The following is a 13,027-nucleotide window of genomic DNA, read 5'->3' as shown; positions in this document are numbered from 1 at the left end:
TTTTCCCAGTGCATGTGTACTTGATTTTAGTAAATATCAGAAAAATTTTGCATCACTAATTAAAATCTTTGTTTTAGAAATTAATGTGGCTTAGTAAAGTTGTTAAAATTAATGTGGTCAAATGTGTTTAAAGTTATTTTTTTATCATTCAAGTACTTTTACGATAGATGAATTCCACCTTGTACTATTTATTGTAACAGGGTTTGTATGTCACATCTGCAGTGTGCTCTTTGCTCATTATGCAGCGTGCTTGTGTAGTGAAAGGACATGCATTCCTGACTAAATTTGGCTTCCATTAGAAATAAGAACAGTAATAGCTAAGGACAGCCAAAGGATTATTAGCTTCATATACTGAACTCTTTCCTTGGTGCATGTCCTCCTCTTCCATTGTTTATGTAATTCATTTGTCTATATGGGAAGTGCTCTATGTGATATTTGTAGTTACTGAACTTTGTGGTATTGTCATTTGAGTAACTGAAATTGGAAGTATGTTAAGATCTGAAAATGTCAGTTCATCTCAGTTGGAACAGAGTCATGGAGGAACAGTTTCTTTTGACTCATGTTACACCCACATGTCGGATAAGCAGAGATGAAGCTACCTTAGACAAGTCAGGACTGATCTCCTGGTAAACCTGGGAATATTGGAAGCCAACCCCAAGGAAACCTTGCTTTGGAGAAAGATAAAGACTTAGAACAGTAACTCCATGTTTGGGCAAAAGCAGAAAAGTTCAGTAAAGTAAGGAGGGGAACTGGGATCTTGGCTCTTCTGTGTTTCTAAGCATTTTAGAATAACTATTTCAATGTACATATATTTTATAATTCCAAGTACTTTGGTGTTCAAGAGCTCATGTTTTCCCTCACAACAGACAGCTATTTCCTGTTAAAGAGGTTCAGAGTGAAATGCTCAAGAAATCTCAGCTAGTTATCAGGACGGGATTCGAACCTGTTCTCTGACCATGGTTTTGGTGCCCATCATGCCATTGTCTCTGAACTGTTGTCTCCGAACAACATTTTCTCGCTCTCTGTATCCCTAATACCAGGCATAGTGCCCAGCACATAGTTGGTGCTTCATACATGCTTTTAACCGAATGCAAAGTAACCTGAAAGAGTTGATTTCAGCAGATTTTTAGCTTAACATAGTACCACTAGATACATTACCTTGGTTTTGGTATATATACTTAAAAAGAAAATCCTTGATCTTGAGACACTGTAATTTTTGAAAAGTAACCAGCTTTCCACTCATAGCAGATCAGAATTTTCCTTTATAATCTCTGAAAAATCTTTTAGAAATATAGAACATGAAAGGATCTGTTTTTTAATTTAAACCATTTAAGCAGGTAATTTGTATTATTTAGACTATTTGGGTTGTTAACTCATTCATGGCATTGGATTTTAAGTTAGAACCTTTTTTTTTCTTTTTACGCAATGGAAATTTAGGGTTGTATGTAATTTTTTTTTAAAGTCTGCTTTTTAATAGTTAACGTGTGATGTAGGTAGCAAAGATTTTAAAAGTCACTTAAGGTTTTAAATTTGGTAAGTGGCAAAGGAGTTACTACTATCCAGCTTACTCTAGTCAAGTGACGCCTTGAGAGGCAAAACATTTCTAGATCTGTTGGCTTGATAGGCAGAACATTTCTAGATAACATGATCTTTTCATTTGTAGCTGGAGGTAGTTCAATGTAAATACAACATGTATCTGTATATGAAACCCTGCCATCTTTTTAGAGACAATGATTTGGATTGAATGTGTAGAGATTCTGATCATAAGATTCATTTTATTCCTCAAGCTTCAGAATGTCAAGTACATGAGAACTATAATGTACTCAGTGCAAATTTAAGTATTTCTGGAAATGTCAGAGCTATGTGCACTTTCACATTCAAATGCTTGAGTTGGGTTTGGATAAAGTTTAATTAAAAAAATAGACCACGTATGTTTTTGTTTTTGTTTTTGTTTTTGTGTTAGATACTGTCAGCTACCATTTGCCTATGTCTTTCATATGTCATTGACTTCTTGCCCAAGAGGGATTTACAAGTGCCTAAGAGACATCTTGGAAATGGCAAATGATTAACTCTAAAGTTATTTGGAGTGTGGATGTAATTTTTTGGTTAATTTAAATTCATTTTACTTCATCTTTTGAAAAGATAGGAACAAAGCGGAAGTGATACTATGAAACTGCGAAGTTACTTGATGTATTAAAATTTTAGCATAATTGGTAGCCTGGGAGACCCAAGACTTTGTTTTAAATTGCTTTTTATTGTTTTTAGTGTAAACATGCAAGTCATTTTGATTTAACAAAAGAGAAGATCTCAATAAGGCCACTAGTCTTATGAGTATGTGTTACTCTAAGTCATGTTTAGTTTTTAAAACTCTGTTTAAATAATGTTTAAAACGTTATTATCCAGTCAGTTAAAATAAGAAGCATGGAAAGTAATGAAGTTGTTTAAAAAAAAAAGGTCATTCTTATTTTAAAAGTATTTAAAAAATACTTTGGGTTTTCTGCTTTTCTTTGTTAACATAATACTTAAAATGTGTTAGCATCTTGACTGAGTAGATTTTAGCTTCAGTTCTAAACTACCTCTTCTGTCTGTTCAGGCTACAGGCTCACTGACATTGCCAAGTAATTGTCTCTAATTTAATGAGTTAATTAGTTAACTGTCTTCTGCAGAAGTCAAGTAGTGACTCCTTGTGGATGAGCAGACTTGTTTTTTTCCTCTGAGCTGTACACTTTGTCTTTCAGTTAAAATCAAGTTAAAATAGACTAGGAGAGTTGGGGAAAACACTAGCAAAATACCTCAGGGTAAGTGATTCTCTGGCATCATTTATAACTCCAGATACTGGCAAAGCCTGTTCCAGTACATGTCAACAAAAGCATTTGTTTTCTTGTTGGCTGCTGTGTCCTTGGTGGTTTGTGCTAAGGCTGCTCTATTTCCTGATAGTTTTAAAGTCAAGAATGTTGTGAAATCCTGTGACTCAGTAAGTACAGTATACTTTCACTGTGTGTGTGTGTTTGTGTGAGAGAGAGAGAGAGAGAGAGAGAGAGAGAGATCTATATAATGGTGGTAGTTCTGGCAATGAAATTCAGATATTAGATATTAGACATTTCTGAGGCCCCCAAAAAAGATAGTTGCCAAATTTTGTTAATACTAGCACAAATGTTTTCATATTCCCTCTTTTGAAAATTTACACCTGCTAATTAATTAAAGCAACACTCAAACAATTGTGAAGAGAGAGAACAAAGATCACCATAACCCATCTCTTGTATTTTTTTATTTTGTATTTTGTGTTTAGTTCTTTCTTCATTTAAATTTTCCATAAGAGTCAGGCCCAGGATTCCTTGTCAAAGGATGTGATCATTTTTATTTCTCTTTATATATGATGCTTGTATATATTTGTGTGTATGTACATATATATTGCTAAATTGCCTTTCAAAAGGATTGAATTTAAAAAAAGCAAGATGTACAGAACAATCTAAATGGTATGTTATTTGTGTAAAAAAATGAATAAGAATATTCATACACATTTGTATGTATATATCAGCATGTATATATAACATATCTCATGTATATATAATTTACTTGTTTATGCATAAAACATCTCTGGAAGGATATACAAGAAATTGACTTCCTCTGGAGTGGGGAATTATGTGACTGGGGACAAGTGGGAGGAAGACTTTTCACGGTATATATATATCCTTTGTACCTTTTGAATTGTGAATGGTATGAATTTAACACTACTAAAATCATATGAAAAACCATTAACAATGGGTGAATGTGCCCGTTGTTTTTTAACTTGCACTCACAGTGCCTTGGTTCAGCCTCACCCTCTTTCACTTGGATTGTTGCAATAGCCATTACTTGGTCTCCCTGCCCTTCTCCAATCCATCTTTCCTGTTGCCACCAGGAAGAGCAAAGATCAGATGAAGTCTCTCTGTCCCCTAAAAGTTTTCATGGTATCACATGGCCCATGGAATACACCTCAGTTGTGAATCGGTTTAGTATTCCACGTCTTCTCCCATCTGGTCTCAAACTGCCTTTTCAGCTTCACCTTCTTCTACATATTTTTGTATATCCTGTCTTTATTACAATTTCTCGCTCCAACTCACTCCTCCCACCAAAAAAAAAAAAAAAATTTCTATATTTGTTCACATTAATTTTTTATTTTGTAGCCTGAAATATCCTTTCTCTCTATTTGCAGTTAAAATTGAATTTTACTTTCAAGTCCTATTCTGAGCATAACTTTCTGCTTCCTCTTCCCAGCTCTATCCCACCATTCCTCAGAATGAGCCACTCCTTTTTGGTCACATAGTTTATTTTTCATACTTTCGTTTGGCACTCACATTCTAGTTAGTGGTTGACTTGTCAGTCTCTTTAAATTCTATTTTTTGATTTCCTTGTGTTGATCCCTCTTTCCAGTTGCATGAGTCTCCCTGATGTTGTAGCTTTCCCCTCTCCTGCCTGTTCTTAAATCTGGTGGTTTTGTGGTCTTGGTAAAAGTGTCAGATTATGTCATACACTGAGGAACGAGGAGGAAGAAGCAATCGATAGGAATTGGTAGAATCCATTCACTGTTAGTGTCAATACCATACAGTTTATTATTTTTATCCTATGGTTGTGTACTTATTGTTTTGAAACATCAAAGATTATTTAGTCTTTATCTTATATGTCTAGAGGCCTGGGAGGAGAATGGAATTGTTGTAAGGGCTCGCAGTGAATTGGTGGGAGAGCCAGGATTTAAAACCAGGACCCTTTCAGGATTGACTTTTATAGCATGTAGAGAGAACATGACTTTATTATGGGGTGAGAGTTGCAGGTGCCTTTGGTAGGACCAGCTGGTTAAAATATGCCCACCTCGGGCTACTTCTTATGTAGGCTGATGTAGAATTTGCTGTGATAGTCTCTGTGGCGTGTTTCAGAATATGACAAAGAAAACATTTTTGAGTTAATGCTCTCCTTGTGGAAAGAGCTTGTGGTTTCGTTTGGTCATATTCACAGATGAGGATATTTGAAATACTTAAGCAGAAAGCAAACCCAGCAGTCGTTTGCTCTGATCCTTCTCATCCCTGTCTTTCTTTTTGTCAGAAGCAACCACTTGTAATTCGTTTAGCTATTTATTTTAGTATTTTCTTTTATATTTCTATACTGCTATTGCTAGACATTATTAACTTTCTATTATAGTAGGTGAGGACTTAGCTTGTACTACTTCTTCCCCCTTTCTTTTTCTTCCATTCCTCGCAGTATATTTGTAATTGTTATTAAGTTAATATTTGGTATCTACATTATTACTATTGTTTATTTTGAGTTAAGTCATATATTATGGTAATATGTCCTATTTTTGTACAACAAAAATACTTTTTCATAGAGTGAAAAATTACCTAATTTTTCATTTACTTAGTAATTTGTGTAACTACTGCCAATTAATTCAACAAATATTTATTCAGTGTCTACTATGTGCCAAGCATTATTCTTGGTGCTTGGGATACATCAGTGAACAGATTAGATAAAGATTTCTTCCTTTGTGACACCTACATTCTAGTTGGGAGACAGACAATAAACATAAGAAATAAGTAAAATATATAGTATGTTAGAATGCGATAGGTGCCAAGTGGAAAACAGGCCAACGTAAGGGGGATTGGGAATACAGATACAGGTGTGGGTTGTAAGACTAAATAGGGTGATAAGAGTGGGTCTCATTGAGAAGGTGACATTCGAGCAAAGACTTCAACTTCTCCCAGTGTTATTTTCCACATAGCCAAATGCCGTGGCCGACCTGACATTTCATTTTCCCTAGTGGCTTTCCTTCTTGGAGCTCTCTGTGTGCTCCAGCCAGGACTAGGCACTCTAGAGGCCTACAGCACAATTGTCCTGGGATTTCCCTTGGCCGTTTTCCCCGAGTTGGGTCATCTGTTTCCTGAATCCCACATCTTTCTCTTCTTTGGTTCATGCCCTCTTTTTGATGGAGCAAATTCTCCTACAGCTTCCTGAGAAAGGGCACATGAAAGGAGAAAAAAGTGTTGAGAATGTGGACATTTCAAAGTTTTTTTTTTAGTTTTTTTTTAAAGATTTTATTGGGGAAGGGGAACAGGACTTTATTGGGGAACGGTGTGTACTTCTAGGACTTTTTTCCAAGTCAAGTTGTTGTCCTTTCAATCTTAGTTGTGGAAGATGCCGTTCAGCTTCAAGTTGTTGTCCTTTCAGTCTTAGTTGTGGAGGGCGCAGCTCAGCTCCAGGTCCAGTTGCCGTTGCTAGTTGCAGGGGGGACAGCCCACCATCCCTTGCGGGAGTCGAACCAGCAACCTTGTGGTGAGAGGATGCGCTGCAACCAACTGAGCCATCCGGGAGCTCAGCGGCAGCTCAGCTCACGGTGCTGTGTTCAATCTTAGTTGCAGTGGGCGCTGCCCACCATCCCTTGCGGGAATCGAGGAATTGAACTGGCAACCTTGTGGTTGAGAGCCCACTGGCCCATGTGGGAATCGAACCGGCAGCCTTTGGAGTTAGGAGCACGGAGCTCTAACCGCCTGAGCCACCGGGCTGGCCCCCCTCAAAGTGTTTTTAACTTATCCTTACAATTGATTGAAGGTTTGTCTCAGTTTAGAATTCTAGGTTGGAAATCATTTCTCTTAGAAATGTCAAGGCTTTAATGCATTATCTTCATGCTCCCAGTATTTCTGTTGAGGAACATGATGCCCGTGATTCATAATTCTTTATATGTTATCTGTTTTTTCTTTCTGAAAACTTGTAGGACTTTCTCCTTATTCTGATGTTCTGGAATTTTATGATGATGGGCCGAGTCCTGCTGTGGGTTGTTGTTGTGTTTGTTTTAATTGATTGTGTTTAATACTTAGTGGGCCCTTGTATTCTTCAATTCTGGGATATTTTCTGGTATTTCTACTTTGATAGTTGACTGAAGCAGCTAAATTGATTGGCCGCAGCCCAAAGAAGAGGACTTTGGCCTTTCATGTTTGGCCATGCCATGGTACACAAAACCCTCAAAATAATGAAGCATTTATTTAACAGACATATATGATTATTATTTATTTTATTTTAAAAAATTATCAATATAAAATGCAGAATGTTTTTATTTGTTTCTTTTTTTGAGCTACTGGAACTTGGAATAAATACCTGTGATGGAAGATCTTGTTCGTTATGCTTTTCTCATTCATTTCACTTTTAAGGTTTGGCGGGTCATTAAGCAGGAAGCCTCTGAGAATCTACAGATGTTATCTTGTCACTTTCAAGTCTTCATCAAGTTGGCTGCCCTTTCCCTTTTTTTCATCTTTCTAATATCTCTTCTCATATATATTAAGATAAAAGTCACATAACATAACATTCACAATTTTAACCATTTTGAAATTTACAATTCAGTGTTGTTGTTTTTTTGTTTTTTGTTTTAGTTTATTTACAGTGTTGGGTGACCATCACTACTGTATAATTCCAGAACATTTTCATCACTCCCATACACGTTAAAGCAGTTACTGTCTATTCCCCTCTCCTGTCATCTCCTTTGAACTACTCTTCCACTTTCTGTCACTGTGGATCTGCCTGTTGTGGGCATTTCATGTCATGGGATCATATAACATGTGGCCTTTTGTGTCTGGCTTCTTTAACTTATAATGTTTTCAAGGTTGAGCCATGCTGTAGCATATATCGGTGCTTTACCAGTGTTCTTAAATCAGGCTCTGGGTATTTGATTTTTCACTATCCAGAGAAAAATTCTGTATTTATTATTCTTCTTTTGATTTTGATACTGGCCTTTAACTTATATTTTCACAGAACATTTGGCTATAAAATTCTATTGAATAATTTTAATTTTTAAGTATACATATTTATTTATTTTTTAGTATGCCAGTACTGAGGTCGATGGAGAACATTACATGACCCCAGAAGACTTTGTCCAGCGCTATCTTGGGCTGTATAATGATCCGAATAGCAATCCGAAGATTGTGCAGCTCTTGGCAGGAGTAGCTGATCAAACCAAGGATGGGTAAGAACCTTTATACATTTTTTGAAAACTAATGTTCTGCAGTATTGAATTAAAAAATAAAAAAACTGTAAGTTTACCTGTGACCATTTGGAATTTTAAATTAATAAACAAATATTTTCTTAGAAGTTTATAAAAGCTGTTATTTACTGACATTGTGAAGGATACTGGCTTTTTTTAAATTACATGTGCAAAGCCATATTTTATATTGAATAATCTGAGCAGAATGGTTTTCAGGCAGCTAAGTGTATTTCATTCATTCATTCATTCATTCAATACTGACTACCTACTATGTTTTAGGCACTATTACATCAGTGAATAAACCATGCAAAAACAATAAACAAACTTCCAAGTAAATTACAACTTGTTAGGAGGTTATACGTGCTATGAAGAAAGATTTCAGGGAAGAATTTAGAGAGTGGTATTTATTCATTTATCTGTCTCCCCATTTATTTGACAAGCATGTATTGAACAACCACCATTTGCCAGGCACTGTTGGGCCTTAGAAATGTAAACATAAATAAAATGGGGTTCCTGGCCTTAAGAAGAAGCTCATGGCCTAGTGAGATAAGGCTGAGTAAACAAAGTAACACTTCGAGGATAAGGTGCTGTAGTAGAAGTATATGAAAGGTACACAGGAGAAAGCATGGTTAACTGTTTGGGTTTGTCGGGGCAATGTTTGCGTGAAATCTGGCAAAATAGATAGGAGCTTGGACAGCTAGGGAGGAGAATTCCAGGAAAGGGAGCAGCAGTGGCTGAAAACACCAAGGGGCATGCATGCGTGTGTTTTGGGGAGTGACAGTGGGGCGTCGTGTTGTAAGTACTTTGGTGTGGCAGTGGCGTTGCTTAATCACTGTTGGACTTGTGGTTGGAGTAGAGCTGGGGATCTTGTGTGCTGGGCTTTGCCTGTATCCTGTAGGCTCATGACTCTCAGTTTTGGAGATATTTTTAGCGTGGCAGTGTATTGTGCAGTCACAGAAATAAGAAGGTGCATCTTACTAGAGTGTCAGTTTACTCAATTCAAGGAGAAAAATCACATATGACTATTAAAATCACATATTTTTATATTACAATCACACATGATTGTATTATGGAGCAAATGGACTATTTGTATGAATTATAAAGAAAATTTTGCCTTGCTTTGCAAGTTCCAAGCTACATCCCCAAGACTCCAAGTTATTTCCATTATTGCCACAAATATGGTAAGATTTTAGAAAAATGGTAGGTTGTAGTAGGACAAGACTTGCTTGCAGTGAAATATGTTTCGGAGGCTATTGTAATAGTTTAAGTAGCAATGGTGATAGCTATGTTCTTTGAGTCCAGCGCTAGTATGTATTCATTGGTATTTTCCTACAGAATCGAGCTACAGAATTGGTATTTTTCTACAGTGCACGAAATTTACTATAAGTATTTTGTATCTTGGAAAGGTTTTATATAATTTATCAGTGGCAGATATTTGGGAATTTGTGTACCTTTTGCATCTAGTCTCCAAAAAAAGTCAAATCAGCTGATAAGTTACAATGGACCATTTAGTCATTGGGTCTCTCAATAGGGGTTAGACAGTAAGGCATATGTAAATTAATTCTATTTAATCAGAATTCCTTCAAAATTATTAAAGGTAGCATATACTTTTAGAAATGATCAGAGTATTTATTATTAATTTGCTCTGAGACTTGTTTTCAGACTATTCATGTATTTACAGGTGCTTCGTTATATGACCATCTGGTCCATCTCAGGAGTGTATCTTTTGTGAAGCTTCCTTAATGTGGTTCTCCCAGGCTCGATTGCTTTGTTAAAAGTTTGGTCAAGTGGAATAGAGGGTTTAAGTTGCCCGAGTAGAATAAATCAAAAATAAGTTTTGGCTCGAAAGAATCCAATAATTTTGAATAATGTTTACTTAAAAAAAAACACCTGTTTCTCTTTTTTAAAGGTAAAAATGTTCTATTTGAAATTTTAAAAATGTCTTAAACTTCCTTTTTTTCTCTCTCTTTAGAATGAGTCAGATTGGAATTGGGTAGGAAATCTGATTCATAGAGTTAGGTCATAAAAATTATAAGTAAGTTTATGAAACATATAGATTATTTCTATGTATGTATAGAAATAGATTATTTCTAAAGGCAGAGAAAGGTGGAATTTTCTAGAAACACAGGGATTATTAATCTCTTCCTGTTCATGGATAGTCTTCAGATTCCTGAACTTGCTGAAATATAAGGCAAAATGAGTAAATTTGCATCCGTATGTTTCTGGGGATAAATCCCAGGTTTTCAAAAGTGTCTATGACTTCAAAAATATTGTGTTATTCTTAAAGTTTCTTTAATACTTTTAATTCAAGAATCAAAGGTTTTGGTAATGTTTCACTTATTCCAAATAAGTGAAACAGTCAATCTTCCTCATTAAAAATTTAAGGAAAATGAGGCCCAAAGAGGTTGATTGACTTGCTCAAAAATACAAAATTAGTTCTCTTAATTTTTAGCCCACTTTTATTTTTGTAATCATTAAAAAAAAAGAGATTCTCTTTTTTCTCTCTTTCTGTTTCCCACTCCTTTACCCAAGGCAGTGATCAAAGGTTAGAATTGTTCAGTTGGTACATTTTTTTTCAGCCCCAAGAGGTATTCTTTGGTACTGTTGTAGTTTTTTGATGATGCGTCCTATAGGTATGTAACTTGACTTAGCACCACATAATATTGTTTACAATCACCCAAGACCAAATCTGAATTAATAGACCTAGTATAGAGAAGTTTAAGTAATTTAATTAAGTGTGTGGGAAAAGCAGGTTTATACCATGCCCTTTCGTGCTCTGGCCCTCCTGCATCCCCAACCCTGGCCCATGTTTTCTTAGCAGGTAAACTGCTCCCCCCCTCCTGTTTCGCACTTCCTTTCCTCCAATAGATGGTAAAATAAGCAGGAGTGTTTTATACAGGTGCTTACTGTGGGTAGCTGTGTAGAAGTAGCATTGTGTGATATAAATAGCATGATGGGTTGTCTAAAAGTAAAACCATTAGCCAAGTTGTATTTGTGAGATTGTGGCTTAAACTTTGAAGTTCTGGTTGTATGATGAGAAGCAAAATGATTTTATGCATTAAATGCAGATCTCAGGGCCTATTATTGTGTGATCTAATCTAAAATATTTAGACAGTTGCATGTTTGAAACTGTAACTTCTAGAACCATAGTTTCTATATTTAACTTTAGTCAGAATTTTACCTGGAGGTTCTGTTCTCCTATTATGTAGAAAACTATAGTTTTCCTCTCTTTTACTTTTTCATAAGTGTTTTCTTTAATATTCTACATGCATATAGAAGATGCTTTTATGCAGAAATCTTGGTTGTTTTAAAAATTGCAAAGTAGCATATTAATATTTTGAAATATTAGTTTCCATTCAGTAAATTAAAAAGGAACTTTGTTGAAAAATTTAAAAATACATCTAAACTCATAAAATATGTTATTTCAAAGTTATAAAATGATATATGTTGTTTGTAAAATATCAAATAGCAAGTATGGTGTCCTCATGAAAAGAAAACAAACTATTACAGTATGAACTAAGCAATGATTTTTTTTCACGTCACATTTAGCGGTTTACATTTTTTCTGCCAAAGTCTTGATCAGGGCCTTCTAGCCATGGGGGAATCTACGGCAGGATAAAGGAAAAAGAACTTGAAGAATTATTTTGGAACATGTTTGCTTTATGTTAGCAGATAAGCAGATTATTTCTTGTTTTCTGCAAAGTATTGTTACATTAGTATGTATTTTTAGCCTGTGGGAGCATATCAGAGGGACTATATGGCCTCTGCACCCCCTTTCCTCTCAATAGTTTATTATGAAAAATTTCAGACATTCTGGAAAGTCGAAAGAATTTTACAATGAATATCCATGTCCCACCACTTACATTCTACTATTAACATCTTTCTATACTCCTGTTTTTTCATGTATCTATCCCTCTATCTTTCCATCAACCCATCTTACTTTTTTATATATTTTGAAGTAAATTGCAGACATTGATACACTTCTCCTTAAATATTTCAGCATGGATATTATTAACTGGCTTTCAGTGTTTGTTTTGAGTTATTTTTCTTTACATGTAAAATTTACACACAGTGAAAAATATAAATCTTAAAGGTCTAAAGGTCCATTTGCTGAGTTTTGACAAATGCACACACCTGGGTAACCTCAGGTGACTTATTTTTTTATTGTATTAAAATATATGTAACATAAAAATTCCCATTTAAAACCATTGTTAGTGTATAGTTCAGTGGCATTAAGTACATTCACGTTGTGCTGTCATCACCGCCATCCATGTCTAGCACCTTTTCATCTTCCCACCCTGAAATTCCATACCCATTAAACAGTGAGTCCCTGTTCTCCCCTGACCCCAGTCCTTGGTAACCACTGTTCTACTTTGTCTCATTAATCTGACTATTCTAGGTATTCCATATAAGTGAAATAATACCATATTTATTCTTTTGTGTGTGGCTTATTTCACTTAGCATATTATTTTCAAGATTCATCCATGTTGTAGCATGTGTCACCATTTCATTTTTTTTTAAGGTTGAATAATCTAAATGACTTTTTTTTTTTTAAGATTTTATTGGGGAACAGCGTGTACTTCCAGGCCTTTTTTCCAAGTCAAGTTATCATCCTTTCAATCTTAGTTGTGGAGGGTGCCGTTCAGCTTCAAGTTGTTGTCCTTTCAGTCTTAGTTGTGGAGGGCGCAGCTCAGCTCCAGGTCTAGTTGCCGTTTTCTAGATGCAGGGGGCACAACCCACCATCCCTTGTGGGAGTCGAACCAGCAACCTTGTGGTTGAGAGCCCACTGGCCCATGTGGGTATCGAACCTGCAGCCTTCGGAGTTAGGAGCACGGAGCTCTAACCGCCTGAGCCACCGGGCCAGCCCCTAAATGACTTTTTTTTAAGTTGCTCATGCTTTTGTGTTTCTTAATTGACTTTTCTTTCTTCAAATAAATCACTCTGTATAATGAAGGTAACTGAGTATTGAGGATTGGCTGAGCGTTTCCCCAGTACCTTCTTGTAATGGTCTACTTACTATAGATACCA

The 13,027-nt window shown here is 35.7% G+C and overlaps 1 protein-coding gene across 2 annotated transcripts in view; it reads left to right on the top strand.

Annotated features, from left to right (window-relative positions):
• Positions 1-13,027, top strand: part of SLC25A12 (solute carrier family 25 member 12) — a 161,142-nt gene that overhangs the window by 89,046 nt on the left and 59,069 nt on the right. For both annotated transcript variants that reach the window (XM_019727429.2, XM_019727430.2), the window contains exon 3: positions 7,839-7,981. In XM_019727429.2, coding sequence (XP_019582988.1) covers positions 7,839-7,981 — 143 coding nt within the window. The remainder of the gene's footprint in view (positions 1-7,838; positions 7,982-13,027) is intronic.

This window comes from Rhinolophus sinicus, linkage group LG01 (genome assembly GCF_036562045.2).
Source record: "Rhinolophus sinicus isolate RSC01 linkage group LG01, ASM3656204v1, whole genome shotgun sequence".
Classification (NCBI taxonomy): Eukaryota; Metazoa; Chordata; class Mammalia; order Chiroptera; family Rhinolophidae; genus Rhinolophus; species Rhinolophus sinicus.
This window is presented reverse-complemented; position numbering and strand designations above follow the sequence as displayed.